The sequence below is a fragment of the Zeus faber genome (genome assembly GCF_960531495.2).
Source record: "Zeus faber genome assembly, chromosome: 2".
NCBI classification, from domain to species: Eukaryota; Metazoa; Chordata; class Actinopteri; order Zeiformes; family Zeidae; genus Zeus; species Zeus faber.
The window spans coordinates 15,344,621-15,368,031 of record NC_137189.1 but is presented as its reverse complement, the minus strand read 5'-3'; the positions used below and the strand labels follow the sequence as shown (position 1 = coordinate 15,368,031).

Here is a 23,411-nt window from a genome sequence, read left to right as displayed (position 1 = left end):
CGGTGGTAATCATCTTGTCCACGGCTCTGAGAAGTCCAAACGAGGGTAGCAATCCTGGGGCAACTGGGAATAGGCAGGGGACACACACACACACACACACACACACACACACACACACACACACACACACACACACACACACACACACACACACACACACACACACACACACACACACACACACACACACACACACCTCTCTGGTTCCGTCACAACAGAGACAAGACGGGTCCTCTTCCACAATTAAACTCCTTGATATTAAATGACTTGGCAAATATGCCTCCGGCTTTCACTCTCCTTCCCGCCCACCTTACAGCACACAGTCTATTTTTATATCCTCCGAACATCCTTGGGCTGGGCCGTGCCATAGGTGCAAGTAAAGAGTCTTGGGTATCTGTCTCTAGTAACCCTCAAACCTGAGCAATCCTCCTTGTGTTCTTGTCGTGGAGACATCCTAAATCAGGTGTCCTCACACCGCTTTTCTCTCTGAATGATATCAGCCAACCTGTGTGTGTGTGTGTGTGTGTGTGTGTGTGTGTCAGTGTTTTATTTACCCTCACAGTTCCTCTGATGGAGTGCTATCTGGCTGTGACAGGCAGACTGCCTCCCCTGGCAATCAGTCAAAGACGCCTCAGCATACTGAGCTTGTGCTTTCCGGGGCCCGGGTGACGTGAGAGGCTTTGCTTGCACGTCATCCCACTGCCAATCAGTCCGTGGTCTGACAAGAGAGTTGTTGTGACAACCCCCTAACCCCTACTCCTACACCCCGGTTCAACGCTGCGGGCAATGGAAACGGCCTAAAAACAGGAGATCGTCCATCCGACCGTCCGTCAGTCAAGATCTGTCGAAGACCGAGATCTGTCGAAGATCCATGACACCGTCCGTGACAAACCCAAATCAAATCTGCCCACGACTATGTTTCGCTGGGTCGGCTTTCTGACGGTTGAGCTACCATATGAAATTTTGACATTCCTGAAATCTTTTTGGAAGAGTATTTTGCTGCGTTACACTGTTATGAACCAACATCAACTTCCTTTATAAGGTTGCAGTAAGTGCAACATCCGCAAATTTAACGTGTAAAGAGTTTTCTTTCCCCTGACCCCAAATGCTGAGAAATGATTAACTGTGTGTGTGTGTGTGTGCCCATTGTGAGTCTCCATAAGACTCCATATGCAGTGAGCTAGATTGCAGAACACACTTCACACGACGTCTGTGGTGGTGCAATGTCTTTGCACTGTATTGTACAGCGGAGTGAGACAGATACTCTCCTGTGGCAACAGAAACCCTCGGGCTCCTGCTTGACCCCATGACGTTCTACAGCATTCCCACAGAAAACAACCCGACAAGTTGTAGCTGAGAGTGAAAATCCTTTTTTCGGTCATTTTGGCTCCACGGGTTCCCTCAACTTGTCGAAATGTGCACGTTTGCTGTAGTGGTTTTCACAAACTGAATGAATTTCCCCCCCCCCCCACCACCAGCCCCTGTGGCTCCCATGCAGCTCCCATGCAACCAGTCGGTAATAACGTGACCTACATACCACCGGCAATTAAGCCCTGCGAGATAGTAGGCCCCCACAATGCCTGTTCTTGTTTTTGATTAAGTGCATGGATCCTAAAATTAAATGGGATTTTTTTTTTTTTCCAAAGCAATAATGTGTCATACGACTATTTATTATTGTTGTGTTGATAACTGTTGAATGAATCCCAATGGGCGCTAGTCAATCTAACAAATAAGAAATGCAATAGATTTGAGTCCATCACTGAAGAAACCTCTTAGAATAACTTGCCTTCCTCTTATGTACTACTTTCCCTTTTTTAAATGTGGGGTTTTTTTCCCCTCAACGTTGAAATAAGTTACTATTGTAATGTTAGGATGCGGTTATCGCCATCCTCTAGTTAGTTTTTGAAAAGCGGAACCGTTCTGTTCGCAGGGACTTTCTACTCGGTCACCGTTTGTATAATTAATGAAAATAAACACGCAGCCCCATGTTAATGTGAAGCCACGTTGACAAGTAAAATAAGAAAAGTGAGAAAGAATTCGAGGAAAAGTTATTGAAAAAAATATATACACTTAAAAAGTGAAAGAAAAGGAAAAGTTGAAGTTTAAAGAAAAAAGTTTGAGAAAAGCAAAAGAGACCGAAGTTTTGTTTTTTTTTGTTGTTTTTTTTTTAAATATATATAAAAAGTTAAAAATGTGAAATATATATATACGTTAAACCCACTGGACATTTTCTACTCGCACAGCAGGGACGGATCCGCAGCAGCGCACCAGAGGGAACAGCGTCTTACCGGCGATGTCCCACAGCTGTAGCCGCACCAGCGTCTTGCTATCCCAGTTGAGCACCTTCAGGGCAAAGTCCACCCCGATGGTGGCCCTGTAGTGCTGCGAGAACAGCTGGTGCACGTATCGCTTGATGATGGAGGTCTTCCCCACACCCAGCTCCCCGATCACCAGCACTTTGAACAGGTACTCCTTGCACTCCGATACCGAGCCGCCGGCCATGCTGGGGAGACTGAGGGGCTCTTCCTCGAGCTGTGACTTCTCCGTCTCGCTTCTCTCTCTTCCCCTCTCGCCTGGCAGGGCTCACTCTGTGGAGCGGGAGGCCGTGGTTCTAGTGGTCCGGCAGGGGATGCATCGGAGAGCAGTACATGTTGCCCCTCCACCCACTGGGCCACCACCTGATAAGTCACAGGACCCGGAAGTGTCTGGCACCGACGTCTCCTTAGCCCCGCCCACCTCCGGGCAGATTCCAACGAGAGCACGTTCCGTTCAATTCCCTCACGTTAACTCGTGCATGGACGCAAAAGTAAATTCGTAAGTCTACACTTTTGTATCGAGGTTAACTGTGGTGGATTGTCAACTCATGGTAGCTCTGGCAGGGACAGTGTTGCTCAATGTGGGGTCCCCCTCCGATAGGTTCCGGGGCTCCCCGGCAAAATGATTGATAGTGAACCTTCACCATTATTTTGTTTACAATAGGTCAGCACCGTTAGGTACTGTAAAATAGTGAGCGATTTTGATTCGTTTTTTCACTGTTATCTCTGAAAACATAGACCAGTGTTGACCAACTTTTTTTGTGCCAGGGCATACATTTTACGATGAAATGATCCCACGGTACACCACCATCCTGTGATCCACTGAAAACATCAAAAAAAAAATATTAACTGCGCTTATTATTGTTACGGCCTCCAAATGTAACTCACATCCACTGAGAGTCTCAAGCTCGTTTTGATGAACGCAGAGCGTGGCAATTTTGATCTTGCAACACAAGAGCCAATTTCCATTATATTTGCCTGGCCAGCTCTTACAGCACAGTGGTTGAAAAGCACTGGAATAGACAGGGATGGACTAACTCATATCCAACAATAAAAATCTTCTCAGATCAGGGTCACAGAGACTACATCTTATCAAATTGGGTCCGTGGCCTAATGCGTATCAATTTGAGGCTCCTTGTTGTGAAAAAGGTTTAGAGTCACCGTGGTAGGAGGTAATCAAGTCTTCTTAATAGAAATATTTTTTTTTATTTTACAGTATTTTTCATCATCTTGTCAAAACATGAAGCCCTAATTCATTCTAGCTTTTATGACAGCGTTAAAACAGGCGGCACCCTCATATACCTTACATTTGTTAAAATCTTGAAACAACTTACACTAATAGACCAAAAAACATTTGGAAATACAATACGATTGCACTATATTACTGTACATATTGTTATTCTTGTACTTTGAACGTTGCATTTTAAAGAGAAAGAACTAAGAACCATAAGATCAAGTTAAACTATTCAAGTCCATAATACGAGATTTAAGCAAAAATGTTAAAACACGTACTCTCGTTATAAGAAGCGGGTAACCATATCTTCAAGATGAAACAGTTGACTCATAAAGGTTACAGAAGCTTAAAAATGACCCCGAAACCAATGGCGACACACTGTTCCTTAATTAACAAGCATCTGTAATACAATTTTCAAAATGTATAAAGTTAGGTTGTTTTTTTTTGTTTCTGTTTTTTTTTGTCTGTGCACATTCTAAATGTATAAACAATTACTAATATTACAAACATACCACCCGTGTGAAAAAACAAGCGATGGTTCAACGGTATTACAAACTTTGAGAACTTGGAGGAGTACCGTGTGTGGGGCTACACAGCAAACTCAGAGGACGTGAGGCTCATCGCCGCCGCTCTTTAGAAAACTCCTCGGGTACGACTGTGTGTAAACTCAGCAAAACAACATTATCGTCACCTATTGTACAATCAAGCAATCAACCCTTTATCAGCTACATAGTACAAAGTAAAAGCAGGGAGAAGAATACTGATTGGTTACAGGTTCTGTTTGGCACATTAAATCCATATCACACGTCATAATAATACGGTGCGAGAAGAAGCAGCGGATCTGTTGTTTTTGCAGTGATTGAACAGATCTCGCGCTTCTTTTAAATGTCATAATTATCCACAATACTGCACGGTTCTATATCGGTTTTGTTTTTCTCTGAAACGTTTGAGATATAGTGAGGTCAGACATGAAAGGAAGATCAGCTTAGATCATCCTCCAAAAAAAAAAAAAAGGCAAAAGGAAATACTCTTGTTTGTTTTTTTTCGATCCTGCCCCCTGCCTGGCACACGTGAATAGAACCGTACATGTACAGTGCAGAACATGAGCGCGGCTAATTACATCTGGCAGGATGTGCGTTCCAGCCGTCATCGCAGTCCCCGGAGTCACTTTAGTCCCCGGCTATGATTTACAGTGCGATGCACGCGGAGCTCCGTTTCTTTTTGCACGGCCTATCTAACCACGCCGCCATAACTAAACAAAAGCTACATCCTTTGTGATGAGTCTAAGCTTTGTTGAATCCATCAAGTGTTGGCCCGCAAGCTGGCTTTGTTTTTGGCACCGTTCCCATACTTTATAGAAAGGCTATATGGATTAGCAGCCCTCCACAGAAGCATACGGTAAACAACAAGTGTCGTTCTGTGCCTATTTTTGCATAACCCTTCTTTGACCGGGAGCAAAAGCAGTAAGATAAAAACAAGAAAAATAATGCAATACATTGTGTTGAATTGTAAATAAAATCAACTAAAACTTGGAAATCTGTAAATGCTATGTGTTAAGGTGTGTGTGTGTGTGTGTGTGTGTGTGTGTGTGTGTGTGTGTGTGTGTGTGTGTGTGTGTCATGTACTGTATGTAGGTCTTCTGTAAGAGTTATTGTGTCTGCTCGGCTCTCACAGTGTTGAGGAGCTCTGTGCGAAGTCTCGCAGGATGGCTGAGGTGTAGGCGGAGATCGGGGGGGAGTCGAGGATGGAGTCGGCCGTGGGGGAACCAGTCACGGAGCCCCCCGAGCACACGGAGTCCCTGAAGGGGGAAGGGGGGGACAGAGCCAGGGAATCCTCCAAAGTCAGTTTGCTCTGTGACAGATCTTCCTCCCCCTCCTCACCCTCATCCTCGTCGTCCTCCTCCACGTCCTCGGTGTTGTACATGTAGCCGTGCAAGAGGTCCAGTTCCTCGCCCTCCGGCCCCTCGTCTCCGAAATCCCCCCCGTGTAGGAGAGCCGAGGGGAGGCGAGAGGGGTCAAGGGGGCGAGGAGGGTCGATGGCCTGCTTCTGGGCACCGTCACTCAGCGCGGGGACGTTGGAGCTGCGCCTGTCCACCTCCGCCCCCTGCAAGTGTTCCGGGCATGGGGGTAAATAGGAAGCGGCCGGTTTAACCGGTTGGGGGTCCGGTTGGGGGTCCGGCCGCCGGTGCGGTCCAGTGGGAGTGGGCCAGAGAGGACACTGCGCGTCCCCCTCATCGTCCTCCTCTTCTGCCAAGTTGTACAGAGCCTTAGCACCCGGCGGGTCTGGGTGGGGGCGGGGGTCTGTGCCAAGGTCGTGGGTTGGAGGCACGCGGCTGTGGGGGTCGGGGGTGTTAGTTAGGGGCCGGATGACCGCCATCTGATTCGAGCCGGCTTCCTGTTTCCTCACATGCACAGACAGTCTGTGCCACACATTTCCCCCCCTTGGAGGGTGTCTTGCACCTGATTCAGACCATGACACAGACTTGCCATTAGAACTATGAACGAGATAAAGACCCAAGTTACTATCGCAGGAAAACCAGGAGATGCACACAGAAAAACAACAGCATCAAAAAGCAGCACAACAGAACGGTAGCATTTCAACATATCCAAAGCATGTTAAAATACTTCTCCTCAACTTGGCATTAACAGCATTGCTGAGACTTTGTTAATGATCTCTGAAGAGCGTTGTATTGTGTGTTGCACACTGTGGTACTTCATAACAAAAATTCATAATATGCTGCGTACAGAACATTATGAACATCAAACAGCTCATAGCGTTTACAGCCATTCAGCTAATTCAACCTTGTTTAGTGCTTATACTGTAGTGCTTCAAGGGGAGACATGCATTTGCATTTTTTTTCTGTGCCTGAACAAGTCTTAAGGTGAATCAAGAGTTAAGTGCAGAGCAGGCTCAGATCGGCTCTCATGTGATTAGTGAGGGACATGACAGGAGTTCATGCCGGGAATTATTAAATGTGTATAATTCTATGATAAACCAAAAGCAGCAGGGTTCCAATAATCCCACCTGGAGGGTTTGGAGGTTTGTTTCTCTTTTTCAAGGATGTGGAAACCACCACCTAATGCCCCTACACCGCATCATTTTATACAGGGCAGTAAAAAAAAAATTTCCCCCATTCACCCATTGCAGTAACAAGGTTTTAGTAAAATGCCAGAAATGTTAATGTGTTTAGTCAACCAATCCCCAAAAAAACCCCCTCCCTCTTCAGGTTTTATTTGTGCCAGAGTGGCCCATAGAACGCTAGTATTTTACCATTGGAACGAGCAAGTTCATGTCAGAAGGTGCAGTCCTCCAGGAGAGAAATTAAATAACCCCTGCGCCCAGACGCTCACCAGTGCATGACTCTTAGACAGTTTATTTTTATGATTTTAAAGAGTTTAGGTAGACGCAGCATGACAAGGGTGAGAGACAACACTTAAACAACAATAGCATCAATAAGATACTTTGTCCTATTCCTTACGTTTAGACAACTTTGTTGATGTGTCTTTGCTGTAAATCTCAAGAAAGTTTTATGCAAGTCTTGCACCTAATTTCGATGAGTAAAGCCCATGCTAGAATCATCACAACGATACAGCCTATAATCTTAAACTCAGTCACGTGTCCCAACCGCCATCATATTAAATCCAATTTTGATGAGTTGCAGTTTTGTCAAACAGCCCTACTTTCAGAAGTAGGGGTGTTTGATATCGATCACTCCACAGATCTTATACTGCATCTAAAGAAATGGCCGATTCATGTAAAATAATTAAATAATAATGTTAAATTAAACACAGAGTGCTAGAAGGAAAATTGAATACGAATGGATAATATGGTGCATGACCACTGAAACGGTCCTTTGGCAGTGTGTCCAGATCCAGTTTATCTTTCCTAATTATTGGCGTTGGATTTCTCTTCTTCAACAATTTTGGAAGGTGTGCGGCCAAAATTATTAAACAGATTGGACAGGAAAAGGCAAAGTAATGTAATTTGAAAATAAATTCTCACCTATCCATCAGTTGCAGCTGTTGCTGTTACTTCGACAGCTGCAGAAAGAATACCAGTGGACGGCGCACTGCACCGTTTCAGTGTTCAGGCCTCAAATTATAATTTTTTGACCCAGCTATGCCTGTGCACAATTTTGTAAACATCCCAACAATATAAACATCATAAAAAGTTCACTCACTTGGGATTGCCAGATACAGCCTTCTTCCGGCGTAACATATTGAGCAGGTTGTTGCTCCCGCAAGGAACCGCGGACTTCCCGTCTCCAACATGCATTCTGACCACGTCGGACGTGGTGAAGGCGCTCCTGACGTTCCGCTCTGGCTTGGCGATGATGATGTACATCTTGGGTGTAAACATGCATCCCAGTGCTACCGTGACACTCAGGCTGACGGAGAAGGAGGTGGTGATGATCTTGTAGTTGGAGCCAAAGTAGATGGGCACAAAGGCCAGCCAAATGATGCAGGTAGTGTACATGGTGAAGGCGATGTACTTCGCCTCGTTGAAGTTGGCCGGGACGTTCCGTGTCTTGAAGGCATAGTAGGTGCAGCTCATAATCAGTAAGCCGTTGTAGCCCAGCGGCGCCACCATGCCAACGTTGCTGGTGTTACAGATGATGTAGACTTCACGGATGCTCGGGTAAGACTTTATAGGCTCCGGGGGCTCGAGGATGATGAGAGTGATCTCCAGCGTTAGCTGGACGCTGATCAGCATGAAGGCAATGATCACCTGGGCCCAGGCACTCATGAAGCGTGGCTTCCTAGTGCAAATCTTCTTCTTGCTGCCGGCCAGAATGCGGGCAATGCGGTTGGTTTTGGTCACCAGGGCAGAGTAGCACATGGCAGAGGACAGACCAACCAGCAGACGCTGCAGGTAACAGGAAGCCACGGTAGGGTGGGCAATAAGGGTGAACGGACAGATGTAGCCCAGGAAAATACCAGCCAGGATGATATAGCAAAGCTCTCGGCTGGAGGATTTTACCACTGGTGTGTCACGGTACTGGATGAATATGAAAGTGACAAAGGAGGTGATCAGGATGCCCACACAGGAGAAGACCACCGCGACGATGGATTCCACATCAGCCCAGTCCAAGTACTTCAGAGGCAAGGGCTCACAAACTGGAGAGAGACAGAGGACAAGGGAGAGAAAAAAACTCAATCCGTTGATGTACATTATGTCAAAACCACAAGATAGAACAGAAGAAAATCACCAAGAATTAAAATCGGAGTGTAGAGACAGCAGAGAGAGAGAGAGAGAGAGAGAGGGAAATCAAGAGGAAGGGAAGTCGAGAGGTAGGGAGAGATGATCAGCTCTTCAAAGATGCATACAGTACCAAAGCTCCATTTTCTTTTACTTTTCTCCTTCCTGTCAATGTCCTTCCAAATGTGTGTGTACACATGTGCTTGTGTTTATGTCTGTGGTCTTAAGTGACTGTTGCTTGTGCATCTGCATACAGTCCACAGTGCCACATGTGTTGTCTTACACACACTGAAACTTGCAGGGGCTTGAAGGAAGAAAATGGATATCCCTCAGATTCAGCCCAAAAGATCCACAAATATGCTAGTCCAAAAAGCATTAACTTCTTTGCCTTTCTTCTGGAATGCAAGGCCTCTTTCGAATCAGAGTCTCAAATCAATAATAAAACATTATTTTCCTCATCTGTAAAACTGCATTTCCCTCCTTGCACCCTCCAAAATAACTATGTGAAACCAAATAAAACACAACAAAGCAGAGAAAATAGGACCCAGATAGCAATGTTAAAAACAGCAGCTTACACTGCTAATAATAATAATACTGAAAAATGATGTACCAATGTAAAACATAACAGCTTCACCACTAAGTACTGTTAAAATACATTTTTTGTCTTATAACTAAGATGTTCAGCAGCAACCTCAAATGGACAATGGTAAAGTTAATGAAATGTACTTATCTTATAATGTCTGTATCTCAATGGCTTCTCACAAAAGTCTAAAATTCCTTATTTCTCTAAAACCATTCTGTCAAGGCTACTGTACAATGACCACATCAAGATAACTGACTTTTGCAGAATCTTTAAGAAAACAAAAACTCTATTATAGCCTTGTCTAAATGAATACATAAATCAACCCCATGATAAATATACTGTATACTGTACATATACTTAACTTTATTAATTCAACAATAACATTTAAAATGAGTAATCATCAGGTATGTACATCTAATGAGATTGAGGGGAGAATTTGCGTCCCTGGTAAACAAACGAGAAAATAAACAATCTTTTTGACTTTACAAATCATCATGTGTCACGAGAGCAGTGAGGCGGGGAGAGAGCGAGACAGACTGAGCCACACTCAGTGTACACACTGTACTGCAGACTGAGGGTGGCATGGGGATGCTTCAGTAGGTGAAACAGAATCACAGCCTCTGACCAAGGCTAATGGTGTTTCAAGAGGAAATGGAATATTGGAAGAGTATGAAAGGAGTGCCTCGGGCAAAGGCACAAAGACCAAGCAAAGGTCAGTGCAGATCATGGAGATGTAAATGGAATAAAACAAATAGTTTTAGGCCACAGTGGTGAGAAATGGCCAATCTGTGGGTAGTGGCAGGGCATAGACTGGCGGGTCGGAGAACGATGGCTAATTTTTGCAATATGATGTGATCTTCAAAAAACTGAAGGTCACACACACTTCCAATTCAAAATTCAGAATCTTTCAAGTTGATTCAGTATTGACAGAATAGCTTCAGCCAAGCTGGGATACGTGGGGCAATGGAGCAATTGCAGTCGCCGAAGAACATGGTCGCGATTGCCCTATTGCATGGCGGTCGACGGAAGCAGCCATTCTCTCAATACTGGATACATTTAAAAGATCCTTTGGGCTTGACCACAATGTGCTTGATCACAATTTCTGCAAGTTGACTGTGTTTTCCTCCCTTACCTTCCAGTTCATTGTCAGGCCACCACCCCAGCTCGCAGGCCTTGCAGGTGAACTCGTCCTGAACATACTCGTTGTCTTTGCAGGTGGTGCAGATCCAGCAGCAGCTCACCTCCCCCTTCCTGATCACCTGCACACAAGAGAGGCCAGGCGTAAGCGAACCTGGGTCACAGTGATTGCAGCCACCAGCCTTGACAACAGAGAGAATCTGACAAGCAGTTGTAATCAATGTAAACACTGAAGAAAGGGAGAGATTTTGATATGCTGATACTGTAAATCCAAGTGGGAGACTGGTTGGTGTTGGAATGAGTTAGGTCAGCCAACTTTTTCAGTGCTTCCAAGGGGGGTACTTAGTTACAGGGAAACTCTATTATTCTTCAATCATTGGGAGTCAACCTGAGTGGCATCAGAATCTTTCAAATGGATCAAATATTGAGAGAATACATTAGCTTCAGCCAACTGCCGCACCATGGAGCAATTGCTTTGCCCCGTTATGGCAGCAGCCGACTGCTGCCATAACGCAGCAGTCGGCTGAAGCCATTCTCAATACTGGATCGCCTAATCGAAAAACCCGAACTGAAAAATAAGGTTTAGGTTGAAAAAGACTGGAGTTGTCCTCTATGTATCCGGCCAAGCACTCCTCAACAGGTGTTGCCAAACTGGGATTCACCATCAGCCACTTGATTGGGAGGCACTCTCACTAGCCACAGGGATATTTTGCTGCTATCAAAGATGAGCTTTTTATGTGTCTTTATGGAAAAGCTAACTGCTTGTTTTTTCCCCCCATTTCTTTATTGTCAAGCCCCAGACGCACTGTTTGAAAAACAAAGCTACAGCCACATTTACATTCTGTTCCCAGAGAAGCTGTTATCAGCTCTCTGATATGTAAAATAGGGTGATAAGTGGGGCAGGAACCGAAGCAGATAGAAGGAGAAGCTGGAGCAGGGGGGGAGAGAGGGGGTGTGCAATAAATGGGGCATTTTCTCATTTGCAATACATTTTTCATTTACTGGGATATACCGTTATTTCAATATGTTAAATATTATGAAAAAATCAAAATGGTTGATCAAGGTTGGTCATCAAAATGGTTGATCGAGGTTGGTCATCAAAATGGTTATCTTTAAGATTATTATTCAAAAATCGTAATATACATTTTTATTAAGTCATAGTATTCTTAGTAGTTTCGTTTCGTAGTATTCTTCATTTTATTCACTTAAGAAACCACTCAGGGTATTGGTGTTATGTATGTATATACTGTATATGCTGCTTCCATTGTTGGTGGCTGGGTCTGCCTTTTCCTGCAAGAGTATGTGTACAATATGGATAAGCATTCACAAAAAAGATCAGAAAAAGTCACATTTAGTGATCAAGAAAAACAAATCAATCCATCAGAAGAACGAAAACTTTGGAGAAAAGAAAGTAACTGTCTTACGTACAACACAAACAATATGATTGCCACTTTAAAAGGGACCTATTATGCTCCTTTTTACACAAGTTAATATATTGTAGGTCTCTGAGGTCCCAAAAACATGTTTTTGATATTTTTATGTGCATTCTAGCCATTCTAACATGCCTCGAAACCCATCCTGTTCCAGAAGGCTCGGTTTCAGTGGGTGGCGCCACCCTCCTGAGGCCCCCAGTTCTGTGAGCCAATGGAGTTTGAGCACGTGTTCCGGGTTCTGTTGCATTTACTCAGTAAACCTTCACTGATTTGACCTCATCAGACCACCAAAATCTATTTCTGAACAAATTTGAGGCAAGAATTAAGCAAGCCAGTTTCTGAATCGTCACTCATATTATATCTACAAGGCCTGTTCTGACCTTCGTTGCTGTGCTCCAAGCTTGTGGGGGACACCACAGCAGGACACCGCATGCAGAGATTTTCTGTTTCATGTGAATGTCAGAAAATTAAATGAAATAAATACATCTACAATAAAAACACATTATTTTTATTGGTTTTGTTTGGAGAAGCACACAGTGGATCGCGTGCCGCAGCCTACAGTCTATCTACCGCATGTTTTGTTTTTTTTGAAAGAAACCACACAGCAGAATTATTTTTTAAATACTTACATTGCCTTCGTCTGCAGTTTTTTCACAGTTTTATAAAGATTTGTGCTGGTCTGTGAAACCAACAGAGCAGTTCACGGCAGGGCTTGTTAGACTCAGATGGGGGAGCGGTTCTAATTCTATTGAGGCCCCATGGGATGTAGGAAGGGGTCGCAAATCTGAACGGCTTGTTTCATCACATGTTTTATGGGCATGGGCATGAGCACATGACGCAGAAAACCTACAAGAAAAACTGATTGGGTTGTCCTTTTTCACAGTTTGTGTGTTAGTAGGTTCATCAGAGACCCAAATGTATGTGCACAAGCACTGAAAACGTTTTTCATAATACTTCCCCTTTAAAGTTGAGCAATAAATGCTCATAATACTGACATAATTACATTTTACGTTTTCCATACAGCCCTAAAGGCTTTGTAAAGCAGGTACTATGAGGTTGTATCTGAGGTTCTGTTTTGTCTACCATGGTAATCCCTGACATGGGGCTACGTTAAAACATTCTGTTGCTGAATTGAACTTCTCCGTACCTTGATCTGTCCTCGGGAGCAGGGCTCGCTGCAGACAGAGCGCACCATGTCACTGCTGTTTGACCACAGCTTGTAATCTTCGATGCTCAGGACGCCCTCGTGCCACGAGCCCACGTGTATGTAGTCGTAGTGGTCTTCGCCGACATTCTGCAGGTTCATAATGTCGTACCTGATTGAGGAGGGAAGCAGAGACAACGCAGAGGGAAGAGAGAGATTTGAAGTGAAGAGAGTTTTTAAAACTAACTCCAAGACTGGATTGATGAATGATGGCGTAGAGACAGAGTAGGCAGGGGAGAGCGGTAGATACGGCATAGTGCAAGAAAGGGGGTAAAGAGGGCGATAAAGAAAAGAATGAGGAGGTGTGAGTGACAGGTCATTTAATGATAACAATCCCGCAGCTTGGCAAACCTCTTTTTTTTTAATCGTAAGACATTTAAGGAGCTTACAACCCCACTTGGCGTGACATCTTTCAGAGCAATCACAGGTTAATGCTTTTCGCCAATATGCACTGCGCTCCAGTATGTTTAGAAACCAAGTTCAAGTTCAAGTTCAAGTTCAAGAGATTAGTTGTCACAGAGCGAGGTTTTGTTTGCCAATGCCTGGACAACCTCTGGCTGAGTGGGAAATGATAGTGGTGTGTTTTTGTGTGGGACTGGAGAGAAATGAAAATGAAGGCTGTGGCAGACAATGCTCTTGGCTTCTTTTGTTTCCTTCTTTTTAATTTTTTTCTTACCGCATACAGTGTGCGAGACTGAGAAGACGTTAAGCACCTTTAATTCAAAAAATTCTTCCCTATACTCTCCTTTCGCTTCCACCATTAACACCTCCCTCCGCACAGTTTTACCTGCCGGGGGTATCTCCATTTTCGTCGAAGTAGACCTCCTCCCCGGAGACTCCTCTGAAGGAGGTCTTCAGCAGGTAGTCCAGCAGCTTGCTGCCGTCGATGGGGTCCATGGCCTCGCAGAGCCCCGGCTGCCCCGGGCATAGCTCCGTGTGCATGTCGTGGAGGCCGTGGGCCATGGCATAGATGGCGTTTATCACAAAACCCATCTTACTATCCTGAACGTAGTTGTCATGCAGACTCTCATTTCCTGTAAATTGGGAAAGAAGGAGGGCGTAGGAATCAGAATTAGTCCTTCTGCCAAAAGGAAATGTTGTTGCAGTGTGATTGTAGCTCCAGAGCGAAATATTGTTCTGTTTTGTCATACAAATATTATTTCCCTCATTAAATGGCTCGCCTGGTCATGGATGTGAAATGCAGTGCACAACACACCTCTTTAGCGGCGTAATGCAATAAGCATTCACAAAAGAAATAGCAACATGGTGTCCAAGGGCTTAATTGGAAACAGATGCTTTGAAACAGTTTAGGGGAATTTCTAAGACTGTGGAAGCCAAGTTTTCTTTAAGAAGCCTGATATTCAACCATCGAGAAGCACTGTCTCACAGTGAAACCACAAAATGAATGCAAAGGCTTTGTGCCAAAGATTTAACAAAAAAGCTTATTGTAAAATGGACGACTGAGGAAAAAACTGATTTGTTTATTACAAAATCCAGAAGTTTTGTTTCCAATAAAGACAAAGACGGTGCTTTTGAAGTGCGGGCGTATTTTCCTTGACAACTACATGCAGGGAGGTTTTGATCTATCTGGGATCCATCACATCTGTGGACCGCAGGGTTTCAGTGGGGTTATGTGAACATTGTGTGCTGGTGAGTCATTCCTCTGTGATCCTTAACAGTGAAAAAGTTAGTTTTCTTTCCTTTCTTTTCTTTTATTTCTCAAAAATAAAAATAAAAGCAAGCCCAGTGCTCTACAGCAGAGTCTGACTGATACAATTTCACCGCGGAGGCTGCCAATTTCAACATATTTCCGCATTTCACTCAAGCGCGGGTTGGGAGACCAGCAGGGGGTTGAGGATTGGGTCATGTGATTGGCGAGGGATCAGTCAAACCCTCGTCTTTCCGTTGGAGGTGAGGTGCTCACACAGTGCACAGGAAACATAACCATCACCATAGATTAGCCATAGCCATAGCCAAACATATGCACTTACCAACCTGAAGGTCTTTGGAATAAAAGAAGTGTAGAATTTTAAGGTAAAACAATAACACAGATAGACAATAGTATCACCAATCAAACTTGTTTCTGAGATTAACTTTGTGTTCAGGGATACAATGACAAAAGATCATAATATACACACAATTCAGATTATTTGTTACTCATTTTCATTTAGAATTTCATAATTTTTTAAATAATTGTTATTTTTAATTGCGCCAATTAGAGTGTTTAAAGTGATTTTGGTGACAGTATATTTCAAGATTTGGCCATGTAAAATATGACTGTTAAGTTCATTCAGTTTACCGTGATCACCTTTAGTGGGCAAGCAGAGAGAATATTTAGGGAAGAAAAAGGGAGAAAACATACAGATTTTTTGTTATGCGGAGTATGTATGAAGAATAGTCTAGAAGTTGCATACAATACATAAAACAGAATGCGTTCAACCACTTCATTAAAATTTTGGGGCAATGTAATTTATTGTTCTTTCTATTCACAAACCTGTTACTCTGTTCTACAAAAGAGGGACTTTTCACCACTCACCGGAGCAGACCTTCTTGTAGTTCTTGTTCTCCTGCGCGTGACCAGGCAGGCGGCACTGGAAGCGGTACTGCCAGAACTCAGGGAACCAGGGGTTCCTGGTGTTGGAGTCCAGACGCAGCTTCAGGAAGTAGTTGTCGAAGGACTTGACCTCCTCTGACTGCAGCTTCATGGTGATGCCTCCCTCCGCCTCCTGCTCGTAGCCCTCCACCACCTCGTCGCGGTCTGCCCATCCGTCGCTGGCGGGGCACGAGGACAGAGAAAGAGAGAGAGAGAGAGAGAGAGGGAGACAGAGCGAGAGAGAGTTTGGGTCAGTGTGTCAAAGCAGAGGCAGGTGGAAGAGAAGGCCTGGACCGGTAATCTGGCATATTGGGCATTTTCCCGGTGGGCCGACGCACCTTGGGTCGAATGGCCGATATAATGAAATTCACCATTTTTTATAAAAAATGTAAAAGTCCAACGAACAGCCCATAAAGCAGGGACAGCCGCCCAATGCACTTTTTTTTTACATCCTAAAGCATCTTTTAACCCTGATGGAGCACTTGATACAAGGAATATCAGTTTGTAAGAGCTATATGAGTTTTAGGTGTACTTTAAAGCTTACATTTGTATTGTTTGTTTAGTTTATTATAGCAAAACAGGCTTGTATTTTGAGTTATGCTGCAATAATAACAACTAAAAGTGCACATTGTCCATCTCGAAGTCCTACTCTTCAATAATACAGGACTATAAAACCAAAATTGATACTCACAAAAAGTTTATAAGCATATCCCTCAAATCCCTCAACCAAATAATTGTAATCATCTCTCTCCTTATAGGTTGTTGAGTGAGCAGTGGAGGAGAGAGACAAGGAGGGACAGGCTGTAGACCAAAAGAGATCCTAAAAAAACCCTCTCATTCTTTTAAAGGTTGCCTTGTTTCAGGAGATCTTTGCTCTCCATTTATGTAGACTTCACAGGCAACATTTTGACTTACTTGTATACAGTACTAAATAATTATACTTTTGACTTCTACCAGAGCTTTTTCTTTGACATTTACTTGTTCTCCTACTTGAGTGTGGAGATTGTGTCCACCTCTGATCACCAGGGAGTCAGTCAAGAGCGAGTGAGTGCACTGGTCCACTTGCACTGTCTGGTACACCGGTGCACGGCACTTACTACTCAGTTTGTAGTGGTTTAGAGGAATAGTACAGTAGGTACACATACAGAATTTAAGGGGACTGCAAGGATGGTGTACTATTAGGCAGTGTCGGACCGATTGTGGTGGGTCGTCTGAGCCAAAAATGCCGGGGATAATGTTTGGTCCCAGTCCAGCAGAAAAGCAAAGGGAAGAGTGCAGATTTTGATGGGCAGAAAGTAGATTTTGATGGACACTCAGGTGAAGGTAGGACCGTGTTTTGGAGCAGTGGGATCAAACCACAGTTTTACAAGTGTCAAGTAATGCTGACCTTCCACTAGCAAACCGGACTGACATATAACAGCTTTTTGTCACAAGTCCTTCGGTTTTTAGATGTAAAAGTGCACACACTACGTGATTTTGCAAAGACGGGGAGTCCTGCTGCCTCTCACATTAAATGACCCAATCAGGTTTGTTTCTTGCTTTCAGATTCTGGGCTGTCAGTCCTTGTGACTTTGTGATGCGTGCATTATGAAAATGTATAGGTAAGTCCATAGCTCCATGAATTTCTATGGAACTCTTAAACTCTCTTTTGCGAAACTTTCCTTTTCATGCTTGAACTTCAAGGTGTAAGGTCATAAGTCTTGAGCAAGTCTCAAGTGCTGAGCTTGTCAAAGTCAAACCCCAAGTTACGGTGACCAGGTAAGTTACAACTAACTAAAAAAATGTACCTAAGAAGTCATATCACCTTCATTATTGGTTTAAATTCCAACTATAAAGGTAAAGGTCTTGGCCTTACATCTTTTTTTATTTGGTCTCCTATTTGAACTATGACCCAAATAAGTGATGGATTCAGCAAAGGTTGGAATTAGGTTCTTAATCAATCTTTCACGTCATTTTCATTTAGTTAGTCATAGGTCTACAGGTCAGAGTCGAGTCCAAATCATTTAAACATTTTTCAAGTCACGTCTGAGCCACTTGATTTGTGGCTCAAATAAAGATTCAAGTCCACACCTGGGGTGTATTGTATTCCAAAGGGTGTGGTGGGATGAATGGTTCCTGGTTGTTTATTTCCAAGTCCTGACACTGACATACTGTCCTGTGACCAAATCAAACCAAAATACCCCTTAATGTTGTGTCTTGAAATGTGTCATATTTAATAAAGCTACGATGGTTTCCCTATGAATGCAATCATTGGGTGTAATTTGAACATAATGTATGTTAAGTGCATAAATACCGTCTTCAATTACACATGCATAAAACCAACCATTGATTTGTCAAACATTTCTGTAAAAGTTCAATACAATACAATATCAACTACAATATCAGTGTTAAATGCAGAAATGGCAGCATTTTTTTTTCTGCAACGTTAATTTACACACAGATTTGATCTGCTCACAGTTTATAGAGAAGGCCCTTTGTCAATTTGTCAATTTGTCAAGCTGGTCTCCAGAAAAAAAAGGTTGAAAAACACTGCTTCAGAGACCACAGCTGGGCCATATCTTCCATCTTTTATTTCCATCACCCCCCTGCACAGGTCCTCTATGGAGCTTTTTGGAGTTTCTGCTTTGTCTTTCCGCTGGTTTAAATTAGCTTGACATGCCAGGTTGGTGAAAAATCTCGCTGTCCACCGTAACAATCCTCATTTAAGAGAAGGGCGAGCGCGACAGCGCCGGCTCAATACTAATTGTGGGCTTTACACAATCCCCTCAGCCGGGTTGTTTGTCAACTCCTAAAGCCCTCTGTGTGGAAATTTCCGTTCTACCGTGCTAATTTGTAAAACGGCGTCTCTCCAGCAGGCCAGAGGAGAAATAGAAAACACCGGTGGAGGTTACGGAGCGACCGAAAAAAGAATTAACAGAATAACAAGCTGGTGTAGACCAGAGCTAAATATTTGTCCTCCCGCTCTCTCCATTTCCAATGCAGGATAGTGCAGGCATTTCAGTCTAGCGCCTTGAAATACCTGCACTATTGACAGCTAGCCCCCAATTACGGAGTGACTCACCACAGGAACCAATTACCCCACACAGATAAGATGTTCTAGGATAGTGACGTATAAGGGCATGGGTACGTGTGTGTAAGAGCATCCCTTTGTGTGTGTGTGTGTGTGTGTGTGTGTGTGTGTATGTGTGTGTGTGTGTGTGTGTGTGTGTGTGTGTGTCTGTGTGTGTGTGTGTGTGTGTGTGTGTGTGTGTGTGTGTGTGCATGTGCACGCAAGCATTTGACAGGGTCTGTAACCCTTAAATCCACCATCTATTCCTGTCATTCAAAAGTGAAAGAAAAAATTCTTAAATTCATATAAGTTAGGAAATAACTAACGTTCTATATCACATCATATATCATGTAACAATTATATATAACTGTTTGCACTATCATTATACCTTCATTACAATTAAAGTGCCATCAGTAGCCAAATGTGCATAAATAAATCTTATAAAAAATAAAGATTTAAACAAATAAAATCCTGACAACCTGAAAACATAGATCCTACCTCTCTGAGTAACTTAATTTATAGTCATTTAAAAAATGTTTTTTATTTGGACAGTTTGAATGATGAGCTCCACTGTTCCCTCTCCTAATCAGTTTAAAGCTTGAGACACATGAGTCTGATTGGGTCGGGTCACATTTCCTCCATCAAGTGAATGCAGTCTGTGTGTGTGGGTGGGCGTGTGTGCATGTGTGTTCCAGCTGCGGACAGCAGAGGTGTGTGCTTATGCACACACTAGTCCATTCAGTCCAACACAAAGCTCACAATATTTGGCCCAAATAGAATGGACTGTATTTGGAATGGTCAAGTGAGAAACAAGGACAGAGATAGAGAGAGAGAGAGCAAGAAGAGAGAGAGAGAAGAGAGATAGGAGAATTCCACATGAATAATGCACAAGGCATTTTCGAGATAGACAATTTTTTTGGTGAGTTTCTCATTAAACAGAATGTCTCTCGGTCTCTCTGTCCATCGTCCTCTTGCAGGACCTCAGCGTGCGGTGGCACCGGTCCAGACACCTCATGCGAAATGTTCCTCATCTGAAAAGCCCGGAGCGCCATGACTATTAGGACAAAACTCATTTTCTGTCATCCCAATGTTCCACGTGTACTGGAAAGATTTGACACTGTACGGGTCACACGTGTTTTAGAAATTAGAGAGTAAACACTATTAAGGCTTGAACTAAAGACAAATATGACAGCGTGAAGAAGATGGGCGGCAAAGTATCGGACACTATCGTCCCAAACAGCAAAACCCATGATCAAAGTCTCTCTGGTAACCTGCTTAGCACCTATTTTTAAAGAGCACGACTCAAAATTACACCCCGACAGTTGTAGATATACCCCAGATATGCCGGGCCATTTCCATTATTTTCAAATACAAGTGTTTTAACGTGACAGGTATATGCTCGGATCGCACAGGGAACGGATCATCACTCCTGCCTTTATTTATGTCCGCGCAATTACCACCAGGTCTCTACAGGCGGTAATAGTGTCACTCTAACTGCGTGTGGGTATTAGCGCCGGTGTTTGTGAATTGGACGCTATTTGCAACGAGGCTCATCATTGGACAGCAGCTGCCCGGTATTAATATATAAGGTTGGTGTAAGGTTGGTGGTCTATCCTCCATATGAAGGGGCCAATTTTGCACCAAATATATGCATAATACCAAATTTTAATACGAGTAAATAGCAACAAGACCCTATTTGCGTGGCTATTTGCAGTTAAGGGTGCATTTTACCGTTTGCGGATGCTTTTTGAATGAGATGCTTGCTTTTTCTGCTATTTTCAGCGGTTGAGTGGCCGCAAATGCCACGCAATCCTTATGAGAATTTGCCCCTAAATGTACATAACAGATTTGCTAATAAATACTGAAAATGTCAATATTGACATTGAACTGACGTTCAATATTGACATTGGCTGTGACATTTTCACTTTTTTCCCCAACTTTCCAAATATATTTTATGAATCATGAAGTCGACCAATCAAAAAAAGCCTCATTGTAAATAAAAAGGGGCTCGATATTCTAAAGATGTAGAGAAGCTCATTGTTCAGAGGAGTGACGCATGTCAACAGCTGGATAATTCATGGGGCTGTATGGAAAAGAGAAAGAGTAAAAAGCTTTCTCACTCTCTCTCTCTCTCTCTCTCTCTCCCTCTGTCCCTCTCTCTCTCTCTCTCTCTCTCTCTCCGTCTCGGATGATCCAGTTCCAGTTTGATAGCACATTTGTATATTTATGACGCTATGAATTAATTGGCAGGGCAGAGATTTAATCACACGCCTCGTTTCCCCTTGAGGATGAATGGGTAGAGTTTCTTTAAAAAACAGGAAGAAGGGAGAAACAAGGAAAAAAAGGGAAGCGATTGTCAGGGAGTTCCCTAATTTGCTGGGTGCGAGTGTCAGAATGGCCTAGGTGGCTCAATGGGACTTTTAATCTCCTGGTGTCCCTTTAGAACTGATGAAGTGTCAGCTGCTCTCTTTATAACTGCATCAATATAACCTGACACACCCTCCACCACCACAATAACAACAACAATGCTCACACATATAGACACCTGCAACAATGCATTATGTAATAACACTGGATTTTGTAATAACTTGCCAAAATGTATGAAATTAACATTTTTATGTTATAACACCACATTTTGTAATAACTTGCCAAAATATAGCAAATTTAATTGTATTATGCAATAACATGTGAATTAATAACTTGCCTAAATCGAATAAATTTGATGTTATTACGTAATAACATCCACATTTTGTAATAACTTCCCAAAATGTAATAAATTTGATGTTATTATGTAATAAAACCCTTACGCTTACATAATAATGTTCTTCATTTTGTAAAATTGATGAATAAATTAATACATTATTATTCATTATATTAATTCTAATGTTCAATAACATATAACACAATACATAATACGTTGTTTTTTTCCTTTATAACAACCTATACATGTGTTTTTGTTATGTTTGTGTGTAAGTCTTCTAGGGAAATTTTCTCATATGTCTCTCATTTCTCATGTCTCTATATGAAGTGTGACACTTGATACAGAGACATCAGTTGGGTGTGTTCTTACATAAACCGTTGAATTATTTAATCACATTACATATTCATCATAAAAAAGCTATTATCCCCTGCATTATGTGATTGGTTATTACAAGATGCAGCAAAACATATAACATATTGCATTCAAGATGCTTATTACAAAATGCACCATTATTACATATTGTAAGTGTTATCAACATCCCAAATGGTATTCAAATCACTTCTCTATGTTCCAAAATATGCACATTTTGCAGTCATGCAGTACAGTGAATACAGTGAATATCTATTGATCTATCTATCTATCTATCTATCTATCTATCTATCTATCTATCTATCTATCTATCTATCTATCTATCTATCCAATAGGACCCGTGAGAACCTCACTCTGGAACAATTGATATTGGTGGTACCGTAATTACACTAGTAGTCCTGCAAAAATTTGAAAAAGCCTCGTGATTTTAGGTTTGCTTACTGCAAAGATGTGCAGAGAGCCCAGTATTTGTGTTTGTATTTGTATTTGAATAAAAGCGGAAAACGGTGGAACAATCCTGTTTTTGTTTTTAATTACACTTCTAGTTTTAGGATATTAAAGTGTGAATATACAGTAAGTGTTCATCTATAAAGTAATGTGATAATTATCAACACTTAAATGTAATATTGGTTTATGGTTCATAAATGCAGCAATAAACAGGTCTAACCATGGACATCATTGAAAAGAAAATCATTTTAAAACTTACATTCAGTTCCACATCCACACTCCAACCAATAAACTAAACATAAACAATAACCAATAAATTGAAGGATGCTGAACAGACAAACTATAGACACTACAAACAAACAAAAAATATCATTCCAAATAAACTGTCCTCTCTGAAGTACCTTACGCCAAGAACTAAACCTCCCTCTAAGTCCAGCTGCCTGAAACACCAGGTTGTGAGAACACCAGAAACAAGCGCTTGGGATTTTCGGCGGTCGGCCTGGTTTGTGGTCCCCTGGTTCTCCCTGAAAACAAATAATTTTTTAAATATTTGTTCCAAAGAAATATTCATAAAAACCCGCTATATGTGCTTTGCCGACTACCATTTTTGGATTCGGCTCCACCCCTACTAACTACGGCTCACCCGGCCACGGCACAGCTAAACATTTGGTCTCCATCAATGGAAATTTCATGGGAGTCCTCAAAGTTATCGTGATTTTGACCCCTTCTAGATGGCCCATATAAAATAAATATGGCTCCACAGGAACCCCTTCAATATCGTTCTCATTTATTTACCAATGGTGGGTGCTTGGTGTGCACCTATAGCCACCCCCAATTTAACCCCTGCCTTGTATATCCTCACAATCCTTCCCTCTGTCTTCTGGCTTATTTAACGCAGCAACAGCAGTGTTTTGTAAGCTACACAGTGCCAGCACAACTCTCTGGAGGCAGCAGAGAGGGTCCTGCTCGGGAGCCATTAAAAGCCCATCTATGCAGCTTTAACTTATTCATCGTGCCCCAGTTTGATTTTAGAGATCTGTATCATTGATAGGAGATGCTGCCTGTTGTTGATTTCCACTGTATGTATTAATGTATTGGTATAATGTGAATTCTTTACACCATCTATGTGTTTTACACAATGATCTGT

At 42.7% G+C, this 23,411-nt stretch overlaps 2 protein-coding genes across 2 annotated transcripts in view; both read right to left on the bottom strand.

Annotated features, from left to right (window-relative positions):
• rab32a (RAB32a, member RAS oncogene family) overlaps positions 1-2,655 on the bottom strand; it is a 13,386-nt gene extending 10,731 nt beyond the window's left edge. The window contains exon 1 of the mRNA XM_080024266.1: positions 2,289-2,655. Within this exon, the coding sequence (XP_079880392.1) occupies positions 2,289-2,502 (214 nt within the window). The 5' untranslated portion in view covers positions 2,503-2,655. The remainder of the gene's footprint in view (positions 1-2,288) is intronic.
• A 2,562-nt stretch (positions 2,656-5,217) lies between these two features.
• The window catches only part of grm1a (glutamate receptor, metabotropic 1a), a gene marked incomplete at both ends in the record, with an annotated part of 32,695 nt that continues 14,501 nt past the window's right edge, over positions 5,218-23,411 (bottom strand). Inside the window, 6 exons of the mRNA XM_080023057.1 lie at positions 5,218-6,043; positions 7,730-8,666; positions 10,464-10,590; positions 13,049-13,217; positions 13,893-14,139; positions 15,642-15,877. Coding sequence (XP_079879183.1) covers positions 5,218-6,043; positions 7,730-8,666; positions 10,464-10,590; positions 13,049-13,217; positions 13,893-14,139; positions 15,642-15,877 — 2,542 coding nt within the window. The remainder of the gene's footprint in view (positions 6,044-7,729; positions 8,667-10,463; positions 10,591-13,048; positions 13,218-13,892; positions 14,140-15,641; positions 15,878-23,411) is intronic.